At 36.8% G+C, this 26,430-nt stretch overlaps 1 protein-coding gene across 12 annotated transcripts in view; it reads left to right on the forward strand.

Annotated features, from left to right (window-relative positions):
• The window catches only part of VRK2 (VRK serine/threonine kinase 2), a 103,888-nt gene that overhangs the window by 27,352 nt on the left and 50,106 nt on the right, over positions 1-26,430 (forward strand). For all 12 annotated transcript variants that reach the window (XR_013814597.1, XM_079791553.1, XM_079791555.1 and 9 more), the window contains 3 exons: positions 542-634; positions 17,159-17,291; positions 26,080-26,200. Coding sequence is in view for 11 of the 12 variants with exons in the window: in XM_079791553.1 (XP_079647679.1) it covers positions 542-634; positions 17,159-17,291; positions 26,080-26,200 (347 nt within the window). In the remaining variant the exon portion in view is untranslated. The remainder of the gene's footprint in view (positions 1-541; positions 635-17,158; positions 17,292-26,079; positions 26,201-26,430) is intronic.

The following is a 26,430-nucleotide window of genomic DNA, read 5'->3' on the forward strand; positions in this document are numbered from 1 at the left end:
CAGCAAATGTTTATTGAGTGTAGGTAACATGCAAGGCTCAAGGGATTCAAAGATGAGACCAAGGTTTACCCTATTTCTATACAGAGGGAGAATGCCTTTCTCTGTGCTGATGGACAAGGTGTTCTGTTCTGGGGTCCCCAAAACTTGATTTATAATTATTCCTTGAGAAAGGAATTGCTGAGTGGGCTTCAGGATTATTTCAGTTTAGATCTCTGATTTTATTGTGTTTCCGCTCTTGGCACAGTGTGATTTGGCCACCGGGCTGTTAGGAGCACACAGGCATTGTTGAATCTTGGTTTTCTTTCATTAGAGTTTCAATTAAAACACTTGATACTAGTGGGCCATTTTACTTAACTTTTCTCAGGATGAGTAGCCAGTACATGTGATACTTTAGAAAAGATAAGTAAATAATTGCAAAGCATGTCACTATCATTATTAATATGAAAAAATAAAAGTAAATGTTATTCTAAACTCAAAATCTTCAAGTTGATCATGAGTTATAAATAGACGTTAGTATAACCTTATTTATTTCTTTTCACAGTTGGATGTACTGGAATATATACATGAAAATGAGTATGTTCATGGTGATATAAAAGCAGCGAATCTACTCTTGGGTTACAAAAATCCAGATCGGGTAAATACAATACTAAACTTTGCTTTCATAAAGAGTCCTCAAAGTGCCATACTGAGATATTAAAAAACAACCAACTCCTAATCCAGATGGGTTTACAAATGAGAACTTAACATGATGAATGTTGTAATTTATCTTAACCTTGCTTATCTAACTTTTAATGCACTAAACTAATAAGTGATTAGGATGAGGAAATTGAGACTCGGAGGGTAAAATAATTTGCTAATGGGCAACTAGTTCCCAAGTGGCTGAACAGGAATTTGACCTGAGCAAATACAAAGACCCATCAGTATCCAGTGGGAGCAGAGATGGGTTTTATGTAGAGAAAAAATAAAAAACTGTCACATTAGCTCCTCTTGTGTATAAACAATTAAGCTTTCAATAGAGCAGCATTTCCAGTAGAACTTTCTGTGATGATGGACATATTCTGTATATTATTGTCCAGTGCAGTAGCCATTAGCCACATGTAAACATGTGGCCATTAAGCATTTGAATTGTGGGTACATCACCAAATGCTGGCTAGAACGTGAAGCAACAGGAACTCTTATTCATTGGTGTTGGGAATGCAAAATGGTATGACCACTGTGGAGGATCATTTGGTAGTTTTACAAATTGAACATATTCTTAATATTTGATTTAGCAGTTATACTCCTTGCGATTTTCCTGAAGGAGTTGAAAACGTAAAACCACACAAAAACCTACTCATAGGTGTATATAGCAGCTTTCTTTGTAATTGTCAAAATTTAAAGCAACAAAGATGTCCTTTAATAGGCGAATAGATAAATTGTAGCATATCTGGATAGGGCAGTATTACTCAATATTAAAAAGAAATGAGCAAGACATGAACAGGCATGGAGGAACCTTAAGTAATGCATATTATTAAGTGAAAATCTGTATAATTCCAATTACATAACATTTTGGAAAAGGCAAAACTATGGAGACATAGGGTTAGTTGGGTTTGTTTTTGTTGTTGTTGTTAATGAGTTCTTATATATTTTGGATATTAACCCCTTATCAGATACATGGTTTGCAAATATTTTGTTCCATCCCATAGGTTGCCTTGTTATGTTGTTGATGGTTTTCTTGGCTGTATAGAATCTTTTTAGTTTGAAGTACTCTTGTTTGTTTTGGGTTTGTTGCCTGTGCTTTTGGTGTATATGCAAAAAATCATTGCTAAGACCTGTGTTTGTAAATTGGAAGAATTAATATCGTTAAAATATCCTTACTACCCAAAGCAATTTACAGATTCAGTGCAATCTCTATCAAAATTTCAATGTCATTTTTTCATAGAAATAGAAAATACCATCTTAGAGTTTGTATGGAACTACAAAAGACCCTGAATAGTCAGAGCAATCTTGAGAAAGAACAAAGCTGGGGACATTATAGTTCCTGATTTCAAACTATATTACAGTGCTAGAGTAATTAAAACACTATGCTATTGGCATAAAAACAAAACAAAACAGTCCAATGGAACAGAGTAGAGAGCTCAGAAATAAACCCAGGCATACATGATCAAGTAATCTTTGACCAGGGCACCAACAGGAAAAGGACAGTCTCTTCAAAAAATGGTGTTGGGAAAGCTGGATGTCTACATGCAAAAGAATGAAATTGGACTTTTATCTCACACTATACACAGAAATTAACCCGAAATGGATTAAAGACTTAAATGTAAGACCTGAAATATAAAACTAGAAGAAAACATAGGGGAAAAGTTGAATTTTAATTAATTTAAATTTTAAGAACTCCAGGTGGCTAGTAGCCACTATATTAAAAATGAGTCTATAAAAAATGTAGTTGAATATTTAAGTGAACATTACATGAGGGAATACCTTGATTGTTCAGCGCGCCCATGCTCCACGTGTTTCTGTCCTCCAAACCGCCCGCTCAGTTGAAGAGGAGGCCTCACAGGTAGAGGAGGACAGTTTTCCACATCAGTATCAGGAGTGATAAATAGGCCTTAGGAAGCCTGTCATGACTTAGGGTTATGCTGGACTGACAATCAAGAGACCCGGGTTTAGCCCAGTTCTGACACTGAGAGAATTGCAGCCCTCAGCAAATGATTTAACCTGTGTGGACTTTGGCTTTCTAGTGTATAATATGTGGGGCTTTGACTAGGTGGTCTCAAAAGTTCCTTCTAGTCCTAAAATTCTGTGATTCTCTGAAAACATGTTTGTTCGTTTTTTAGTTTTATTTTTTATTTTATTTATTAAATTTATTGGGATGACATTGGTCCACATGAACGTATAGGTTTGAAAATGTGTTTTTCAAGTTCATTGCAGAAGGTAATGTTTCTAATAATGTTTCCCAGGTGTCTTGCCTGTTGTTGCATAGCTAAAGAAGTTCAAGTGTTTAAATTTAAGCAAATTTTAATGTTCTGGGAGCAGGAATCATAGCAACTGACCTGTGTCTTGCGGCAAATACTCACTTTCAGATTCCCTAGGATATCCGCAGGGTAGGGTCATAAGCCTCATTAAAGCTGCTTGTTCACTGTTTGCTAGAGGGAATTCTAACACAATCCATTTATCAATCACAGTTACTTGTAAGATGGAGTGTGAATGTGTTTGTAAGAACTTTGCATGATATGTGTACAAGATGTGTTTGCCATTTAGAGATAACCTTTTCTTTGTTGAACACGCATGAAATTTAGTCCTGTAACATATGTCCGTGTTTCATTATCTCCAGAGGACTGTTATGTGTCTTAGCTTGGTGTGATACCATACTATTACTAGATGGCACAGCTGGTACTGCTATTAAATTTATGTGGTATCAGGTGGATAGGGTTATACTCTGGATTAAATCACATGGTGGTGTATGTAGTCACTTAGAGCATGCGTGTTATGTTCTTTGTAGTGAGGTTCTGCTGTATTATTTAGTTGAGTAAAGAGATATTGAAATTTGTTCATATGATTTTAGTTACTTGAACTTTAAACATTCTTGAGTTTAATATTATTTAAAATATACACTTTTGCTGGATTATTTGTTTCAGTATAATTATTTGTCATATGAATTTGTTGTTTTTGAAATTTAATAACTTGTATGTATGTGGTATTGATAGATCAATTCTGTCACTTACTATTTTGGGATTCTTTCAGTATTAGGTGTCAAATGAAAATAAAGTCATCCCCAAATTTTATTTCCATCACATATTCTATAATGTGTTAATACTACCATTTTTAACTCTGTTATCTGATACTTAATAGTGTTCCTGTTATCAGAATTTATTCTTAACATGTGTATGTTATGATGCCTGATTTTAAATCAGATTAGATCCATATTTTTAAAATTCTCATTTCAAAATACTATGTAAATGACATCTATATGAATGTGGATTACTAAGTCTTATTGGAGAATGATGATGAGTAAAAAATATTGAAGAAAACAACCTCATAAATATAATTTAGAAGCTATGTTCTCCATATTCAAAATTAGTATTTTGTGGAGCTTACTTGCCAGGACTGAGACTCTGAGACAGGTGAGAATTTGTTAAGTATGTAATTTTGCCTCTAGGCGGATACCTTTTTTTTTTTAATTTTTAAAAATATTCCCAGTAATAGAGGATTCCATATACCCACCACTTTGACTTAAAAATTAAGGTTTTGAAATTTTGTTTTTTATCTATTTTTTGGCTGAAAATTTTAAAATAAATTATAGATATCAAGAAATTTTGCTTCCAAATACTTAAATATTTATTGCATTTCTGAAGAACAAGGACAGTTCTTATTATAACAATGCCATTAACCACACTTAACAAAATTACATCATTCCTAATCTATAATAACAAAAGCATAATATGCTCATCAGACTGGACAGCCAAATGGCCTTCTGGATGTCCTTCCGGACGACCTTCCAGATGAAGCTGGGGCTGCAAGGGCAGAGGCAAGCCGCCGCGGCTGCTAGGGCTGAGTCCCTTGCACGAATTTCGTGCTTCGGGCCTCTGGTTATCAAATAAAGTTTTATTTCTTCCACTTTCTTCTTTGCTCTAAAATTCATGAGAAAAAGGGAATACAATTTCTATTCTAATTGTACTTAAGCTCACTTTTCCTCTTTTTAAAAAAGTACATATTGCAGTAGGTTCCCTGCCACAACTTGCAGTAATTGAATAGCCTCTATCGAGTGATCTCTTTGGCCCCCTTTAGCTTTCATTGCCTCTGACTTCCTGGATAAAACCAGTTGTTAGCCACAAATCTGATGTACGAAGCTATTGGTTCAGAACGAGGTGTGATTTTTTTTTTTTAGTAAGTGTCCATCAAGAGGAGAAGTTTCTAGTCTTATAAACAGGGAAACAGGGATTGTGTCTGATTCACTGATGTGCATCCAGCAGCTGGCACAGAACATGCATATAATAAGCACTCAATAAATAAGTAATGAGAAACTGGGTAGGTTAATGCATAAGTGAATTTACTACTCAGTGTTCAGGAATAACAGGTAAAGCCCAACAGGTATAGCCAAGTTCAGCAAATAAGCCATTTGTAGACTTCTTAAATTCCTATTGGGAGAAATCTATCCAACTGTGTCAAGAGATCTTTACTGCTTAATATAGCCATTATGAGTGTTTTCTTATAGATGGAGATCTGTCAGCATATTCCGAAAGAGAAACTGAGAATGGAGACTCCTGTTGGTTGGAGTGTGTCCCCTCAAGAGATGCTGAAGTCCCAACCCCTAGTATCTGTGAATGTAAATATATGGAAGTAGGATCTTTTTGAGTTAAGATAAGATGACTAGGGAAAAGTCATCTCATGATTGTCTTTCTTATAAAAGGGGAGACATCAGAGAGGAAAGACTATGCGAAGAGACAGAGAATGGCTTCTTCAAGCCGAGGAACTGAGACTACCAGAAGCGTAGGAGGGAGGCATGGGCAGGTTCTCCCTCACAGCCAACAGCAGCAACCAGCCCTCCTACACCTTGATTTTAGTCTTCTAGCCCCAGAACTATGAGACAATAAGTTTGTATTGTTTAAGTCATCTAGTTTGTGGGACTTTGTTATAGCTGTCCTGCCAAACTAATTCAGGGACTTAGATAATACATTTTCCAAAAAATGTTAATAAAAATCTCAGGATAATGTTCTGTTCCATGTAAGCTGTTAACACCTTAGCATGAATACCAGTGTATTTTGGCCATGTATGAACTTTGGGCACCAGAATAGGGGAAGAAAAAGGAAAGGGGAAAGTCAGAACAGAGGGCAGAAAGAAGTATTCTCTCTTATTTTCCCTGGGGCCACTCCAGGCAGGGCCAAATCAGTTCATGTTTTTAACGTGATTTGTTCTTACACATAGGATCTTCAACCAGTTAGGTCCCTCCCTATTTTGTAAAATGTAAGTCTCTCTTATTTTTTAAAATTTATATTTTTCATCACCATTTATCTCCTCCATGCCCTCTTCCACCTCCATCCCCTCCCCCTGCAGTCACCACACTGTTGTCCATGAGTTCTCTCTCTTTTTTTCTCAATCTCTCCAGCCCCCCAACACTCCACCCCCACCCCCACCATCACCAGATCCATGCGCCTCAAGCAGTTAGTTCTTAAATATGTGTGGTGGGACCTGCGCTTTATGATACTGTCTCCTTTTTTATTCTGGAGCTAAATGGTCTTGTTCAAGGTAGGAAGATATAAAAAGAAGGGTATTTACCTCCCCTTAATCCCAGACAAAACATTTGATAGAAGGTGGTGACTATTTGCACAACTTTCAGTTATGTTGGGGATTCAGTGCAGCATCGTTAAGGCCAGAAGCTCCGGAATCAGACACCCTGGCTCAGAGTTCTGGCTCTGCCTCTTGTTAGCTCTTTGTTCTTAGCCTTATTATTTACCTCTCAGTTCTTCCACGTCCACATCTAAAAATAAGGATAACAGTACATCAAAGAGATATTTTAAAGATCAAATGATTTAAACGTGTGAGATTCTTAGACCAATATCAAGCACATAGTAAACAGTAAGTAATAGATAGAAAATAATATTTTTTATAATTGTTAGACTTATGACAGTAGGATATTTTATTGGGCTCCTCAGCAAGTATTTGGATTTATGGAGAAAAGACATGATGTTCTGATTAGTTGTTAAGAAAATGGTATTGAATTAGACTTAATAATTGAAGTTCTGTCCAGGATGAAGTTTGATCATAGACATCCACCAAAGAACTGTTTATAACCAAAATATTTGAGCATCCTGACCCACAGAAGGCTACATATAGGTTTTTTCTCTTCCTTTTACCAGTTAGAATGGGAAAATGGCATTTCTGAATTCTGAATATACTCATTGGGTTGTATAAATTGGATGGGTTAAGAGGTACCCCTGTTTAGGTTCTCTGCGTGTAAGAATGGCCTCATTGCTGGCAACCTCAAATACTGTCTTTGAAGACAATAGAGTTGCAGTTAATGTAGAACAGGGAGCTGTTTTGAGTGTTGGATGGCTGTGTTTATGTAGACACAGCTTATATGTAGTGAATGTTTTTATAATATTATAGCAATGACAGATTATATCAGCTAACATTCTGTGAGTATCTGCTGTTTACAGATGTACCATGCTCTGAGAATGCTTCTGACATGTTGAAGTCTCAAGTTCAGATTTGATTTAGACAAAGAGGAAGGCCATAAATTGGATGCAATTCAGATTAGCCTCTTCCATTGCCTATTTGTTAAAGGACAGACACAAGTTACATGCTTTGATATCACATTAGAAATTATAAAGAGAGGTTCTTTTGTATAATCCTTGAGAACTTGTGTCAAAAGGACAAATTGGAAATAGACTATAATTGGAAAGGTTTTCTTTTATAGGTGAACGCATTTTTAGTAAAGGAGCAATTCTGAGCCTCTGAATTATTGAGGGAATTTCAACCTAAAGTCATCAAAGTATATTAAGTCACAGCCCTAGTTGATCAAATAGGCCTCCATATGTTGCTGAAAGAACCAGGTTGGAGTAGAAAAGCAGGTCTTGGAATAAAAATGCTAATATCATTTCAAACACTGCTAAATATACCTCAGTATGTTGTTATGATGCTTGAGTGTATGGTACCATTTAAGGGATCATATACTTGGGCCTGATGGAGCAGTAGATGGAGTGGACAGATAATGATTTGTAAGAGATACAGCTTTTCTGCCTCTTCTCCATATAACCTCAGGGGCATGTCTTTTAGTCTCTCTCCTCTCTCTCTCTCTCTGAAAGTAAAGATAAATAAGACGATAAAATTCCAAATTTGAAGTATGAGTAGTTATGAGAACTAGAAGAAAGAAAAACCCAACATTATGAAGCAGATATTTTAAGTATAAGAACATGTCACATCTATCATTAACCAGACATTGCAGGGTTTTTACCGCTCTAAAAGATAAGGTCAGACTATGTTTTTGAAAAATATATCTTTGTGTTTATTCTAATAAACATCATGTTTGAAAAGTAAGCTGGCAAGTTTTAAAAGTTGTATTTTTTGTCTAGGCTGAATAGTGGTAACGTACATGTATCATTTGTAGCATTATTTTACTGGCAGAAACAAGGTAGGGATGTTGAGTAGAAGCAAGGAAGTACTATATCCTATATAATAAAAGGCTAATATGCAAATTGTTCCCTTGGGAGATCGACTGGGAGTTCGATCGCTCACTATGATGTGCACTGACCACCAGGGGGCGGCGTGGAACATGGCAGGTGAACAGCAGCAGCGGTGGCGGGGTGCTGAGGGAGTGAGGGAAGGAGGAGACCAGGAGGCGGGGAACCTGATCGGCCCTAATCGCCAGCCAGGCTTAGGGACCCTACCCGTGCACAAATTTCATACACCGGGCCTCTAGTAATAAAAATAATAGGAAGCACAGATTTATATCAAAACATAGTAGTATCTATGAGGCTACATGCAGGTTTTATAACAGATATGCATGATTTTCTTGAACATGCTGCTTACTCATTTCATGCTTCTTTCTCCTTTTGGCATATGGTGATTTTCGTTAGTCAGTAAGCATTTAGTTTATTGTGAAGATTTTCACATTACAGTATCTTGTTGATAGAATAGGAAAATATTATACCATATTCAAATAAGATAAATGCTGGCCTTCTTGTATAAGAGCCTCTACAGTTGCTGAGTACCTCTATATGTTCTTCTGGAGTTTTTAAAGTGTTTTCTAAATTGCCATTAAAACAGAGTCATGAGTAGTGACTGTCTCCCCAGTAGTATAATTTCCATCAGTCTCTGACAATGAGAGCTTAACTGACACATTTCTTGCTAGAACAGGTTATGCTAATGAAAAGGATTTATTTATATTAAATATTCTAGATTATGCTAAGGTATTAGATTGTACACAAAAATATTAAGTCCTTGAAAAGTGAATCACATTTTGGGACAATATATACACATATTTCTTCTCTAATGTGAATTTGCAAAGTGAAGGTAACATAGTAATGACATTACCAATGGGCAGTGATGTTTGTTCACATTAGCGCCTTCTTTCTCCTCCAGTGTCAGAATCTCTTGCGCCCTTCTCCAACTGACATGTTCGTGGCCATCGTATCATATGTTGAGAAATGCTTCCATCTGAGTCAGTGTGGCTGCTTGGTGCACTCTCTGCTTCCGTTGCCTCATTATGCTGCTGCCAGTGCTGATAATACTATTACTTGCAAAATACCTTTGGGAACTTCTGTTTGCACACAACAGTCATACGCCGCTTCTTGGTGGGGTTTCAAAGCTTTCTATAAACTAATGCTAACCAGTTTTTCTCTCTGGTGTTGTGTCCAAATAAACTCTCCACTCCCAGCACATGCTGACCTATACCCTGGCTTTCCTTCTTGCATTATTTCTTCTTCCCTGATTCCATTTGTGGAAATATTAGGTACTAGAGGCCTGATGCACGAAAATTCCTGCTCTTGGTGAGGGGGGGGGGTGGGGGGGGGCCCTGGGGGGTGTCCCTCAGCCCGACCTGTTCCCTCTCGCAGTCCGGGAACCCTGGGAGAATGTCCGACTATTGGCTTACGGGAGCTGGCCTAAGCTGCAATCGGACATCCTTAGCGCTGCCGCAGAGGCGGGAGAGGCTCCTGCCACCGCCACTGTGCTTGCCAGCCGTGAGCCCAGCTTGTGGGTGAGTGGCGCTCCCCCTGTGGGAGCGCACTGACCACCAGGGGGCAGCTCTGGCCCCGCCCCACCACCACTGCTGCCAGTCACTGCTGCCCCTGATCGCCGTCCCCTCCCTCTGACTGGCACCCGTCTTAGCTGACCTGGCGCCGCCCGATCACCAGGTCGATTTGCATATTAGGCTTTTATTATATAGGGTTTTTCAAGGCTCAACTTTCTTTTCTCTGAGTTCCCCAATTCAAAATACCCTCTCCTTACTCTAAAATACTATTAAATGTAAATCTAATATATTTTTGTCAGAGTACATGTTACCTCTAGACTTGTAGATGTGGTTATGCCATCTCCCTTCCTGTATGTGGGAAAATGCTCAGCCTTCTGGTCAGACTGATTGAGGCTCACATCTCAACTTTGCCAATTACTGTAAGTTTGTTTTGTACAGAGCACCTAACCTCATCCTATTTTTTCATCCTCAAGGCATCTTAAAATAGTTTAGTCTTAGGGTCATGAGGGTTAAACAATTACACTTCTGTGAAGCATTTGATGCTTTCACATAGCAAGTACAGTTGACCCTTGAACAATGTGGGGGCACAGACAGCCCCGCCCCCACTTCTGCACAGCCGAAAAGCTACATATGACTTGACTTCTTCAAAACAATAGCCCACTGTTGATTAACATGTATTTTGTATGTTATATGTATTATGTACTGTCCTCTTACAATAAACTAAGCCAGATAAAAGAAAATGTGATTAAGTAAATCACATTCTCACATTAAGAGAAAATACATTTATGATATTTATTGGGAAAAAAAATCTATGCAGTTCAAGCCAGTGTTGTTCAATCTATGCAGTTCAAGCCAGTGTTGTTCAGTTCACAACTATATTCAAAATAATATGCATTCATTTTTCTTTTTTTTTTTTTAAATTACAGTTGTCAATAGTTTATCATGCTTGGCACTCAGCTGTCTATTGAAAAGAATTTACATCAGTTTGTCCAATTATTACCATCAAGTCTAATCAATGGAAATTTATTTAAGCCTGCTGTGCACAAGACCTTAGAGTGGGTGCTGTTGGTGAATACAAACAAGTTATATAACATTATCCTTCCTTTTGTTCACTAGGAACTTACAGCTTGTAAATGTGGGTCCAAGACATAAATAAAAGTAGAATAACTTCGTGCATTTTAAAATAGTAAATCCGTGTGGACACAAATGAAAACCCAGTCAGCTGCCTGTTGGTGAAAGGGATCTATTCCCTAGCATTCATCAGTGGTGAATCCAGGGAGTAAACTGTGAATCCAGAAGGTGTGGCAGGAAGTAGAGGAGAGCACGTGGGGGCCAAATTGAAGACAACAGCCCTTCCCATGCACTTCCCTTCAAAGCGCCATCACCGGTGTTCTTCCATTGCTCGTGTCACCCATCCATTTGGAAAGTTAAAGCAATGTAAGCGCCTACAACATTAGGAAGCAAAGGAGATGGGGAGTAAAGGTTTAAGTGCAGAACACGAAGTGAGGCATACATGGGGGCACATGTAGATAAACAGGATGTTGTATTTGAGGCAGGCTTGTTTAGTGTAGGAAAGTTGTATTTTTCACGGTCATCAAAAGCAACTTTGTTTTCATCTTTTTGTGTGTGTAGCGCTTTTAATCAAGGCTGTGATTTACAGACCATCTGTGTCAAGTCCAGTTCTCAGAGGAACAGATGCTGAGACAGAATTAGGAGTGTAATGGCTTTATTGGGGAAGGACGTATATTACCTATGAGAGCAAAAGGACAAGAAGCAGGATTGGACAAGGGATGCTTTCAGAGTGGGGTGTTGATATGACACCCAGGAAAGGAAAGGGGACAAGGAGGATTGGGCAGGGAGAGCTCAGACTATGATGCAGTTCTGACAAAGCTCAGCTAACCCTCAGGGAGCAGCAGAAGAACCAATGTCCACAAGAAGAATCTCTGATGAGGTAGAATAGGCCACACAGCACCCCCCCCCCCCCCATGGTCATTGTCGGACAGGAGCTGCCCAGGTAGAGTATAGCCTTGGCTCACATGCTCTGGAGATTCCTAATGATCCCGCCTCGGGAGGTTTTCACTTTGTTGTGCTCCTCACAGGTGATAGGCCAGTTCTTTCTTGATGGGATTACACCTCAGTGGCTGACACACTACCTTTGGTAATAAGATAATAAAATCAAAAGTCCATGAAAGCATTAGCTCAGATTAGGTGTGTGTGTGTGTGTGTGTGTGTGTGTGTGTGTGTGTGTGTGTTGTTTTTTTTTTTTGTGTGTGTGTGTGTTGTTTTTTTTTGGGGGGAGGGGGTGTGCTAAGAAATTTATTAAAACAAAACCCTTTGTAGAAGCAGGACTTGGTGAGTGTTGGTAACTTGCATTATTTGGGTATATCACATTATTTTTCACCTGTTAAATGTGGATAATGACACACATCATCTCTACCTACCTTACAAAGTTTTTTTTTTAAAAAAAAAAAGCATATCTAAGAAAGGTGAGAAAAAAAATGAGTACCATGTAGAAATGTGAGGGGCAGTACAGTGTAAGGAAAGGGAAGCAGGAAGGGCTGTCCTTTTACTCATAGAGAAAGGAAACCGTTACCAAATTCAGAAAAGTTGCCTAGAAAGAAAATCATTGAAAATGCATTAGGGAGCTAGATTTTAAATTTTCTTGTGCCTAGTCTTATTATAATGCAAATAATCTTCTACCTGGAAGGTGATCTTGAGTTTCCTACTACTAGCTTCTAAAACTTAAAGCACATTATATGTATTTATATTTAAAGTAAAAAATATTAACCAGTTATTTTTTATTTCACAGAAAATAAAAAGGATAATATAAAAAAAATTTAACTGAAACCAAGTTTTTCTTTAGATTAAAGGTTGGTTAACTTTCTCTGTAAAGAGCCAGATAGTAAATATTTTAGTTACATCATGTTTTTCTTTTTTCACAATACTATAAAGATGCAAAAATTATTCATAGCTCAAAGGCATATAAAAACAGGGCCTACACTGCAAACCCTACTGTAGATTAAGTTCTGCTTAAACTTAGATTTTTACTTCAACAAAATTTCAGCAATGGGCAGAATTCCAAATTGTATGTTGTGTTAAAAAAAAAAAAAGAAAATGGACTTTGAAGTCTTACTGGTATGGATTTTGAATCCTGCTTCTATTTACTGGCTCAGTGACTGGGGCAAGTTAACTACTCAGATGCTCAGCTTTCTCATATGTAGAATGAGACCAATGCTACCTGGCTGGGTGATTGATTGGGTTTAATGAAATAATTTGTGAAAGGTATTTTGCTCAGTGATTATCACATAATTAGAACCTCAACAAATGTTACTTCCTTTCTTTCCTTATCTTGTTTGACATTTCCCTGCCTTTTTTTTTTCTTTCTTATTTTGAATAGTTCTAACACAATTCTATACTGTGTATTTCTATGAAGTTGTCTTTGTAGAAATTCTCACTTTGACCTAATTTGAGACAAAATAATTTGTCAACACTTTGTACAGATTATTGGCTTTACTTCCTCTACATCAAATCTCTACCCACCAAATGCAGTCATCCTAAATTTCTTTTATTAATGCTTTACAACCTATCATTTTAAAATATTGATAGATTCTAGTAGTAAAACTTTCTTGAGAATTTTAGAGAATTTAATTCTCATTGAACCTATAAAAATATAAATATTTCTAATCATAGGCTAAACTAGTAGATAAAAATACAAACTGAAAAAATAAATATATGTAGTAGGGTGAAGATAGATAGATGTTTGTTTTGTTATTTTGTTCCATAGCCTTCTGTGATTGTTTGACTTCTACCTACAGCTCTATTAAGACCACCAATTATGCACCCAATATTGGAGCACCTAATATATAAAGCATATATGAACAGATCTGAAGGGAAAAATAGACAGGAATACATTAATGGTCAGGGGCTTCAATACCCCACTTTTGACAATGGATAGATTATTCAGACAGAAAATCAATGGGAAAACATTGGACTTAAACTGCATGTTAAATCTGATGGACCTGATAGGCATACAATACATTCCATCTAACAATAGAATACACATTCTTCTCAGGTGCACATGGAGCATTCTTTAGAATCGATCTTGTTAGGGCACAAGTCTTGGTAAATTTAAGAGGATTGACATCGTACCAAGCATCTTTTCTAACCACAATGATATGAAACTTGAAATCAGTTACAAGATGAAAACTGTAATATTCACAAATATATGGAGCTTAAACAACATGCTCCTGAACAACCAGTATGTCAAAGAAGAAATCAAAGGGGAAGTAAAAGAAATACCCACAGACAAATGGAAATGAACACAGCATTTCAAAATTTATGGGATGCAGCCAAAGCAGTTCTAAGAGGGAGGTTTATAGCAATAAACTCCTACATTAAAAACAAAGAAAGATCTCAAATAAAACAATCTAACTTTATACATAAAGGACATAGGAAAAGGACAAACCAAGTACAATGTTATTAAAGGGAAGGAAATAATAAATTTCAGAGTGAAAATAAGTGAAATGGAGATTAAAAAGATAATAGAAAATATCAATGAAACTGAACTGTTTTCTTGAAAACAAAATAGACAAACCTTTAGCTAAACTAAGAAAAAAAAGAAGACCCAAATAAATGAAGTCAGGAATAAGAGAAGAGACATTACAACTGATAACACGGATAAGAATCATAAGAAACTACTATGAACAATTATATATAAACAAATTAGATAACCTAGAAGAAATTCCTCGAAAGATATAACCTATCAAGATTGAATCATGAGCCGTAGCTGGTTTGGCTCAGTGGATAGAGCGTCGACTTTCGGACTGAAGGATCCCAGGTTCGTTTCTGGTCAAGGGCCTGTGCCTTGGTTGCGGGTGTGTGCAGGGGGCAGCTGATCGATGTTTCTCTCTCATCAATGTTTCTAACTGTCCCTCTCCCTTCCTCTCTGTAAAAAATCAATAAAATATATTTTTTAAAAAAAGATTGAATCATAAAGAAAGAAAAAAATCTGAACAGAACAATGACTAGTTGGGAGATTTAACCAGTAATAAAACACACACACACACACACCTCCCAGCAAAGAAAAGTCCTTTCTCAAGGTCCTGGGTGTCATGCCTTTAAAATGCAGTCTTTAAGAAACATTGTGCTCCTATCCCTTCAATCTCTGAAGGAGGGTAGGGCCTAAGCACAAATTATCAAAGTAACCTAGCCACTTTGACCAACCTCCCCTAATATCCTCCAGTACTTTTCATTAGCCTGCCCAGCGCTTAAAAACTTTCCCACCTTTGCCGAAACCGGTTTGGCTCAGTGGATAGAGCGTCGGCCTGCGGACTCAAGGGTCCCAGGTTCGATTCCGGTCAAGGGCATGTACCTTGGTTGCGGGCACATCCCCAGTAGCGGGTGTGCAAGAGGCAGCTGATCGATGTTTCTCTCTCATCGACGTTTCTAACTCTCTATCCCTCTCTCTTCCTCTCCGTAAAAAAATCAATAAAATATATAAAAAAAAAGAAAAAAGAAAAAAAAAACTTTCCCACCTTTGTTTCAGCGGAGTTGAGTTTAATCTACCTCCCCTATTGCAATGGCCTTGAATAAGGTCTTTCTTGTCTTTTTAGCATGTGCAGTGCAGTGCAATTTCCTTCCAACAGTGACCGAGAGTGAAAACTCTGGAGTCAGACTCTGGCTCCATTTTACTACACAAGTCACATAATCTCACTAAGCATCAGTTTGCACGAGTGATCTGGAGATGATGCTACCTACATGCAGGATTTCTGTGGAGGATGGCATGGGCCAAGGAATGTAAAGCTCTTAGCAGGTGCTGATGTAGTATATTAAGTGCTTCATGAAGTTTAATTTAGGCCTTATTGTTTTGGCTAATGACTACATGAAAAGCTTCTTGATGGCTCTTTTTTATTTTTAAGTAAACTACTCTAGTGTAATATATATTTCTGTTTTTCTAAATTATCAATATGTACATTTCTGGGATATCTACTTTGTAAAGTGAAGCCTATCAATTTAGTTCTTGAAATAAATAACGATAAAAAATGCATCATAAATAGTGAAAGCAAGCAACCAGTTGCACATCTGATCCTGAAGTCTAGTTACTTAGAGCAGAGGGATCAGTTACTTCTGAGACCATGTAGAGAAACAGCATCTGTGGGCGAGAGACAAAACTAAAATACCATGTTTTCAGACACTAGCAACCTATGTTCTCCAACAAATGAAGAAAACTCTGTGCTGTATATATTTTGAAGTTCAAAATACCTCCTACTTAAGCTATCCTAAAACCAAAACCTTACAGAAACTAAAAGATACTTTTAATAGGTATATTTTAAAATGCAAGTTTTATTTATTTTTATTCTTTTAGATCTATTTGTATTGATTTCAGAGAGGCAGGGAGAAGGAGAGAAACATCAATGATGAGATAGAATCATTGATCAGCTGCCTCCTGCCTGCCCCGCAATGGGGATCGTGCCCACAACCCAGGCATGTGCCCTGACCGGGAATTGAAACTATGACCTCCTGGTTCATGGGTCGACGCTCAACCACTGAGCCACGCAGGGCATACCGGTTTTATAATACTCTATTGTCTTGTAGCTACATCATGAAATGTTGCCTCAATCCACAAATTTTAAAGAAATATGTGAAACAACACATTTTATAAGTTGAAACTGCTTTCTTTGGGGGATAGGAGGAGCATGGTAACAGATAGTTGGGAACGACTATATTTTGACTTCATGTCAGAATAAATATCTAGTCATAACGGTTTCTATTCAGTATATGCTGTATCTGTAAAACTATGTCTCCCTCCTCTTTCTCACTCCAAAGTAATCTGAGAAAAATTCACTTGAACTGACTTCTGACTTTTATCAATTTATATTCTGTTTGGAAACCCTACTTGCAATTCTGACTGACTTACAAATTCTGACTGACTTGCAAAGATTACAGTGATGATATGGATCGGGCTGAATGGCAGAATACTGCATTGACGTTCCATTCTTAAATACAACATGCTGGTGTGTTTTTTGAGTCATTACCTCTTACAATCAGTTCACTATTTTTGTACTTCCTGTTCATGGAAACTCCTCTAACGTTAGGTTTGTATATTTAGATTGTTCGCTCTGACACAGTTTTATGTTACAGAGAAGGGGTTACAAGAAAAGGAAGAGCCCCAGAAGCTGCATGAATGCAGATAAAAAGGCAGGTTGTGGTTTATGATGTCTAGATGCCCACCTGGAGGGGAGGGAATTTGGGAGCAAAATAAAAAGACTAAAACTCTTAAGTCAACTCAGAAACAAGATATGCCTGTGATGAAGTAAGGTTTGAAACTGGAAAGTTAGCTGTTATGGTCCTCATTTGTGTCTGCTCTATCCTAAGGCACCATTGTAATACAAATGTAGGTATAAGACTTCTTAACCTAACAGTTTCTTAAGACTTAATGATAAAGGTTACATTTTCAGAGGATGAAAGCATGGTTCATTTGTCTTCCAGGTTTATCTTGCAGATTACGGACTTGCCTACAGATATTGTCCCAACGGGAACCACAAACAGTATCAGGAAAATCCTAGAAAAGGCCATAATGGGACAATGGAGTTTACCAGCTTGGATGCCCACAAGGGAGTAGGTAAGTCTCTTTTTCTTTTTTTTTTTTATTTCACAAGAATAATTACAGAATAATAAGACTCCATGAAATGACCTTTGCGTAGTCACTTCGAGGACTGAGAGCACTGGTGAGATATTGTCTACCAGTGAATATTTGTCTGATAGGGAGAGTAGATACAGACTATGACAAGTGAGAAAAAAGCACAAGGGTGTCAAGGAAGCAAAGCTTGATGCTCACTTTGGGCAGGAGATTACTAGTTTGTGTAGATTAAACTTGGAGGTCAGCAACTGAACTTCCATGCTGTAGTGAAGAATGCAGATTTGGTAAAGAATTTGGTGAAGAATTGTTCCTGCTTTTCATTGTGCCCTTATCAGAGCTTTGGAAGATACCACCTCTCAACAACAAGAAAATCTCTTCTGAAACTATAAAGTGTTAATTTGTGGAAATCTCTCCTAGTCGCCTTTCATATATCTTACTTATTTAAACTCACTTTGATGGTATTGGAAACACATTTGCAGGTAAATTACATACATAGTCCTTTTATTGGATATTGATTGTACTGCCTTGCATTCCAGGGCAGACTTAATTCAACAATTCCCTAATTAGTTAAAGTCATAACCTATGTCTTGTATTCATTTACCATTAATTAAACCTTAGCTGTTTATTACACTGCAGTCCAAATCCAATAGCCGACCCAGAAAGCCATGGAAAAGGAAATAGGAGGTCAATATTGAAAATATATGGTGCAGAGTCCCACTGATGGTTGCTTTGTTCACAATCAATATGGTCAATGCAACTGTACTTTCTTAGTTGCTCTGTCAGCAAGACAAAAAGTCAATTCTAATGTTATGCTAGTAAAAAAAAAAGGGGTTATTATTGAAAAACTTTGGCTTTCAAAATTATAGTCCTTAAACTTTGTTTATAAAAGTATTTTCAAGTTTGCTAAGCCATACAAATAATTATAAACAGCTTGGAAAGAACCACATTGTCACTAAAAGGCAATTAGACATTTGCACTTGTTAATGACTGGTGAACTGTTACCCTAAACTGAGACTTTCTAACGAGTTTTAGTTGGTGCAAACAACTGTATATTATTGCCTTTTCTATTAAAAGGACCATTGACCATGTAATGTAGAGGGGTTTTGATCATTTTCCAGGGCAATTAAAACCCACCCCAGTTTAAGGTAGGCCAGTGCAAAAGTGAGACAAGTGTGTTGGATAGATATGGTCTTTCTTTCAGGAAGAATCCTAGGTTACATTTTCTGAAATAGAAGTTAGCTTTTATATTTTGGATTAGAGTGAAAGAAATCACTACATTTCTTTTCAAGGGTAGTTTGGTTAGAAAAATAATGATCACTCAGAAATTAAGAAATCTTCTGTATTTTTTCACCATTTACATTGTTAATGAATCAGTGAGCATTCAAAAATACAAGTGGGGCATGGTTTTAATTAAATTAAGAAATATAAGAATCAAATGCTCATTGATAGTGGGTTCTTGTTTAATTTGAAGTTCTTTTACTCTCAGTGAATTTTCTTCTTTACTTTTGTCAGATTCATTGGTGTGAAAGAATTTTCAGGAATCTGGGAGTACGTTTTTGATAGTGATATAACTGGAAATTCATCATACAGATTCTTAAGCATTGGTCTGATTATGTTAATGACTAGAGGCCCAGTGCACAACATTCGTGCACTGTGTGTGTGTGTGGGAGGGGTTCCTCAGCCCAGCCTGCACACTCTTGCAGTTCGGGAACCCTCTGGGAGCCTAAGCCCTCAGTGGGACATCTTTAGCGCTGATGCAGACACGGGAGAGGCTCCTGTCACCTCTGCTGCTCTCGCCAGCTGTGAGCCGGTTTCTGGCTCAGCAAAACTCCCCCTGTGGGAGCACACTGACCACCAGGGGCAGTTCCTGCATTGAGTGTCTGCCCCCTGGTGGGCAGTGCACATCATAGCAGCCAGTCGTTCCGCCATTCGGTCAATTTGTATATTACCCTTTTGTTATATAGGATTATATAGGATGATATTAACTTATGGTTGGACCACTTATTTCAACTGATAGTTCTGATCTTGATTCATTGTGGTTTTGGCTACTAAAACAGCTAAGAAAACAGTGTGATGGTTGAATGGGAAGAAGAGTTGCTACATGTTAATCTGGACAGTGTTTGGACTGTGGTAATCTACAAGTCCTCTACAGTTATTCCATAGTTTAGGGCATTGCTTTTATTGTGCTATCCTCATAAAATATTTGAACAAATTTTTATTCTGTAGTTCGCTTAAGGTTTTTCCTCCCTAAATAATAATACATGTGATTAGTTGGGTAGATTTCACCAAGGGAGGGCTTTGGGGGAGTATATTGAACTGAGAATGATGGTAGAAAGATACTGTCTCCCTGGCAAGACTATTCAGGGAAGAGTCTGTATTACATATTTTTGGTATTTGCTGGAAAGTCATATGCTGGAGTGAATATTTACTATTATAGGTTTTATAGGATTCCTATAAAAATATTCCCTTAATGCATTTAAAATAGAATTTATACTAAACTTCTAGGCATGTCTGTATATAAATATACAGATATACATGCATACCAATGTACATACATACACATATGTTCACACATATGTAGCTAACACACACACACACATATATTTACTAAAGTTTTAATATGCAGTTTTAGTCTGCTATACGAAGTAAAGGGTTTTATATCCTCTATGTTTTAATTCATTTCTAATTAGTTTACATTTAGTTTTCAAAAATAAAACATTTCACTTTAGTATTTTATTAGAAATGAAATAACCATTTAGTTATATCTAGGAACCAGAATAAACATGGCCATAAATCCTGTAGGTTAATGCAAAAGGTCAAATTCATGAATATGTATGTGTTTACTTTTGGTACAGCCACTGTGCAGTTTAATCTCAGAAAAATGTTTTCTATAACAGTCCAACTATGAGATCAAATAAATACTTAGAAAGATAATGCAAAGGAAAACGTAAAGAACAAAACAAGCTGTCACCAGGAAATGGAGCCTCTAGGTGTCAAAGCATTTGTCATGTGTCAGGTGTAGCTGTGTCTGGTCAGGCCCAGGGAATATTCCGGCTTCACCGTGAAAACTGATTTGTGAATTAACCATTTAACAGAGATTGTTAACCTGATCAGACTCGCTGGTCTCTGTACTTTTTATAGTGATTATTTGTAAAACACAGCTAACTCATTTTTCTGTGGATTAATTGGGTTTTTATAGTTAAGGAGTTTGTGTAAGGTGCCGATCAGCAGTTTGACCTAAGCATTTTCTAGTTCAACTTTATTTAAAAGCAGGGTAGCTTGTATTATTACAAACCAAAGAGATATATACAGTGGGGTGGATAGATTGACAGATGAATGGATAAATAACTATTTCTGCAACTATCATACATCTATATATCTGTATGTTTTTAAAAAATTGCAGTTACTCTTTCAAACTCAATTCTCTTGAATGACCTAAAGGTATTTTCTGAGTGGCTGAAGTGCTTCATTTAGTGTAAAATTAGAGTCATGTATGTTGGGCTTATCTCTTCTATTATCAATTTTTTTTTCTTCATAAAAACTAACATGTATAAACATTGACATATTTTGGGCTCGTTGCCTGATAATTAAAGAGAATTATATCTGTGTCAAATATACTATTTTAAAATTTGTTACATTCTTAGTAATGTTAAAAAAGCAATATTTGGATCAATGTGTGGTATGGATTTTTGTAGATTTTTCTACTCACTGAGGCATGCAGTCAATACCTAATTTCTCTTGAGATATACTGCATTTAACATATTGAGCTTTTTTAAATACTTCAGACCTGTGCATTGAGTGTATAATGCCTGTTTTAATTTGACATCATGGATGACCGTAAAATATGATATCTAAATTGCATTTTAAATGGCTGTTTGTTTATGTAATATATTCAGTATCAAGGAAAGATATATTACATAGTTTTTTATTTTTGCCAATTGCTACCGTGTATGAAATCCAAGTCTTGTGTTATTTCTTGCATGGTTTCACTTCACTATAATTTAGCACTCCAACTTACAAAATATATGTGAAATAAACTGAGAATGTGTTTTCATGTTACCAAACTTGGGGAGGTGACATGATATTTATCTTCTTAAACAATAATTCAAAAAAGGAACCCAATTTTCAATTATAGGATGTCAAGGGAAGCCATCAAGTTGTTGATGTGCTCAGTTGGAGCTTTTAGTAATCAGAAAAAATACTGTTGATTTCTATTTTTAGGTAAATGTATCTGCTGTAAATAGTCTTTGGTTGATATATCTATCAATAAGCATTAATGAGGACACTATTTCTTCTGCATGCATAACCCAATTCTGACATTTCGACATGACTTTTGAAGTCATGACATAGGTCTTGAACTTTTTGGTTGGGTTAAGAATACACATCGACCAAATGCAAGATACCTACACCTTTGCTCTGTTGAGTAACATTCCCTAAGGCCACCACTGTAGTGTTTCATAAAAAACTAAGGCTTAGAATTTAAAAGGTACAGAAAAAAATAAGGGTTTAATATTTTCTTTGCATTGTCACATATTGCATTCTTTCTTCCCAATTTCTTTTTGAAATTGCAAACATTTGTGGCCACCATAACAGTTTCCAGCTTGTTACATATCCGAATTTACAAAATCCTGAATGACAGAGGTTACTAGTTAGAAACATAAAAATAAAGTTTAGATTTGTTTTGCAGATAGTCACCCTCCCCTTGCTGAGATGAGCACCTTATTCAGATGCATTCTGCATTCTTATTGTCATTTCTCAGCATATAAATGAATATTTGGGGCATTTAAACCCCTGTTTGCTTGAGGCACAAGTTTTCAAGTTCACTTTATTATTTCCTACTAAACTTGTTTTTCTTCACACTTCATAATGGTACTCTCTGTAAGAAATAAAAACTAAACAGAAAACCCTTTAGGCAAATAATCAGATTAATTTTGGGATTAACACTTGCACTTTTCTTGTTCTCTCAATTCCTCTTTCATTCCATTTGATGAATTGGGCCCAGATGATTTCACTCCAGTTTGTTTTTAGAATAAGGCCCAGCTCTCTTAGGTAACTCCTCTGTTCATGTACCATCTTGGAAGGACCATTTAACACTTTATGAATTAATGTTTTAACTAGACACAATTCTTCTTCAGAATGAAGTAGTTTGAAAGAAATAGTATCCTGAAAGGGTAGTTGCATGAAAAATTGTTGTGCTACAGCTTAGAACTCGGAGTTTGCTGCTGGTTTATTTCTTGCCAAAAGAACTGTCTTTATATCGGTGTACCTTTGGGGGGGTTGAATTAAAATGCCTACTTCAAATAAGTCCCTAGCTATAGAAGGAGTATATGTAATGTTGTTTGAATGATGTTAAAACTAATGTTGGAAGCAAAATAATTATTAGATTGAGTATGGACATTGGATTCTGCAAGGATTTCAGTACAGAGCTGTGTCAAATATTGCTCTGTGATACTAAGCAAGTTATTTAACCTCCCTGAGCCTCTGTTTTCTTACTTGCCAACAGGGTTAATAATACTTACCTTATATTGTTAAGGTGATTAAATGAGATAATATCAAAGCAGTCAGAGTGTCTGGCACAGTAGCAGCTTCATAAATCACATCAACTGTGTTTATTTTAAGGACACATTTCAGTGTCACCTGTTCCTGTCATCAGCTTTGTAATGAAATAGAATTCAAGTTCCTCCCTGTACCTTACTTTTCAATCATTGTTCCTCTAGGCCAGTGGTCGGCAAACTCATTAGTCAACAGAGCCAAATATCAACAGTACAACGATTAAAATTTCTTTTGAGAGCCAAATTTTTTCAACTTAAACTTCTTCTAACACCACTTCTTCAAAATAGAATCGCCCAGGCCGTGGTATTTTGTGGAAGAGCTACACTCAAGGGGCCAAAGAGCCGCATGTGGCTCGCGAGCCGCAGTTTGCCGATCCCGGCTCTAGGCAATACTTTATAATTTAGAAATGTTGAGCCATTGAGAACACCACAGGCTTTTCACAAAAAGAGTCATCTACATTGCTTCATATTAATAAGCTAAATAAAAGTTAGATGCGAAATTATATTTGGAAACTAACAAGAGAGTGTAGAAGAAAGATATTAATAACTAAATTTTGTTACATTCCAATAGCACGATAAGTAATAGTTTGTTGTTTTTAGGAAGTCTATGTGAAAATATACTGTTAATGATTATATTAATTATCAAATATAACTGAAGAACTCTATATGTTACAGTAAATTATACAGAAATACAAATTATACAGAAACAAAAGAATCCATAATATATTTTAACTTTCAAATTAAATATTTTTATGCTTAGACATTAATAGTTCTCTTCAAACATAATCAATTCTTGTTTTTATTTTCAGCATTTTATTTAATTCTTTTGAAATACAAAGGAAATAATAGAATATATGTAGTAACTATCAAAATATTCATTTCCTAGATTCAGGAATTATTATTTGGCATGTCATTTATTGTCTGATATATTTTAAAATCAATTAAAGATATATGATCAATTCATTGTGTTAGTTACACACATATTGACATATCATCTAAAGTATTTATTTTTAATTAACAGATATTAAAATGACTTTTCTGTGTACAGTAGATGGAAAGAAGACCTAATTGTTGGTAGAAACTTAGACTTTAATTTCACTGAAACACATCAGTTTTCCCAATTTATTTCTCTGGGAGGGAATTTCAGGAAGGATATGTACTTAGAAACATTTTTAGTATTTCATCTCACTCTTTAGTGGTGGGAAAGAGAAACTATAGGATGTTGTTAAACGTTACATTTATTTCTATAGAACTGAATGGAAACACTGGTAAAACACCTACCTAACTATTGTTATTTATGTATAATATCACAACAAAAAAAGTAAAACATTGAAAAATGTGATAATGTATTTTATTTAGGTAAGGCCAAACTGTAATATTGAAGTAAAGTTAACTCTTAAAGGGCTATTTCAAATGAGACCAGTTTATGAAAGATTGGCTTCAGAAATATAAATGACTCGTCGTTACTGCTGCTTCAGATCAATTAATCCCTCAGTCAGAGGGTGGGAGAAAGTGACTGGAAAATTCATTCCATTTTAATTCTTGATTGTTTTTCCTCAGAGGCCCGCTTGCGTGTAGCCTATGTCCTCCAAACAGGTGCCAGAATATAATTTTTCAAAAATTAGAGGATGTGAATTTTTTAAGTGGTGGTAATCAGGAATTGCCATAATGGAAAAGGGACTTGTGAACACATCTGTAAAAATGGAACCATTCCATTATTAATGGGAGATTTATTACTGAAGAAATCACTACAAAACTGTGTGGTAGAGACCGTGTTTTTATTTTAATACGAGAGCCAGGACTCGCATTAGGACATTGTTGAAGCTTGTGCAGAAAGCAAATGGCACCCAGGGGATTGCAGCATTCTGCGAGACTGAAGGGCCTTTAATGGTCCCGTTCTCTAATAGCAGTTAAGATAGAGTGTGTGAGAGCTAATCTTGTCTTCTGCTTTTATGAAAATTTATGTATAGTAACCAAAAGTAGCTGTGTTGTGTTAGCAGCATTGTTCTTAGTATTATAACTTTTTAAACTAAAAACTAAGTTGACCGAGCGATTCTTTTGGAGTTTATTTCATGAAAGATAAAATAGAATACCTGTTTACAGAAAATTGAACAGCCGCAAATTACACTCAGGAGAGTGTATATCCCTGCACAGGTGAGCGTTCATGTAGTGGTAGAAATGTAAATACCAACTTGTCGTTTTATAACAGGTTAGAATGGTTTAAAATAGTTTATTTTGTAAGATTTCATTAAAGTTTTCATCATTATTTCAGTAATATTTTTTATATTTGACATGATTCTTAGGTTTCATTGTCCATCTCTTTAAATCAGGCACTTTTTAAAATGTAAAATTATGATGGAATTAGTCTACAGCATTTAGTAGTTTGATATAAGTGATATTTGCAGTGGCCTAACCATGTTCTTTTACTGCATTTTATATAAAAAGGCTGAAAGCCTCTGTTTGGCTTCAAAATTGACTTCCGGCCACCTCCGCCCACACTCCCATGCACACCATTGCCTCATCTTTATATTTTCTATTCAGGATATTTGACCCAGAATCTTAGTTTAGCTCTGCTGAAATCTAAAACGAATATTTGTAAGATTTTTAGAACCGTGTACCCAAAACAGAAGGCATATTTATCCTCCACTTTCATTAACTGGAAAATCTTAAGACAGACCTGGTTTTTCACACTGCACACTAGATGGCAGTTTTGTCCTATTCTTCCAGCTCCAAATGCTGCTCGCTGTGAGTGGAACAGAAAAGGCCAGCAGTGTTTAGTCTGCGCTCACAGGGTCTCTGCATGACCAGTGCAGACCCCATGGACTTCCTGGAACATATGTTAGCAATTTAGCTGCAGACATTTATTTCTTTGTTTTACTGCTTGGCTCTTTGAGAAAGTGTTGGTGCCAGGTTATGGGTTGTCTGGATCATGTCAGAGGCCATGGAGATCAAGTTCATGTGACAGGCCAGACTAAGGAAGGATGAAGTTGGAGGAGGTGAGGAAACTGACCCTTACTTTCGGCAGCCACAAGGCACTGCCTGTCTGTGGGCTGGAGCCAAGCGCCGCGGCGTTTTAAGTTTGACTCCAGCTGAACAAACAAAACACGTTGCCCGTTTGGCTTTTTCATATTTCATCCGTAGTACTTAAATCAGCGACTTCTCCGTTTCTCAAAACCCGCTTATCCCTCGTCTTTCTCTCCCAACGCTGACTCCTCTAGCCCTGTCCAGACGGAGTGACCTTGAGATCCTCGGCTACTGCCTGCTGCGGTGGATCGGTGGGGAGCTGCCCTGGGAACGGAGCCTGCAGGACCCGGGGGCTGTCCAGGCGGCCAAAACAAAGTAAAGGTTTTCAGGTCTCCCATCATGTGCTGCAACAGGTCTGCAGGGACCATTAAGGGGAGTTGGTATCCCATTGAAGATGGCCATTCGCCCAGCGTGATAACTAAAGCAAATTTCTTAAATTTGAAAAATATTATAATATAAAAAAACCGAGCCGCTGACAGACATCACATCCATTAGGATGACGCCTATGAAATCACACGTTCGAGAGTTGTCATGCAGAATGTAAA

The sequence above is a fragment of the Cnephaeus nilssonii genome (assembly GCF_951640355.1).
Source record: "Cnephaeus nilssonii genome assembly, chromosome: 15".
Taxonomy (NCBI): Eukaryota; Metazoa; Chordata; class Mammalia; order Chiroptera; family Vespertilionidae; genus Cnephaeus; species Cnephaeus nilssonii.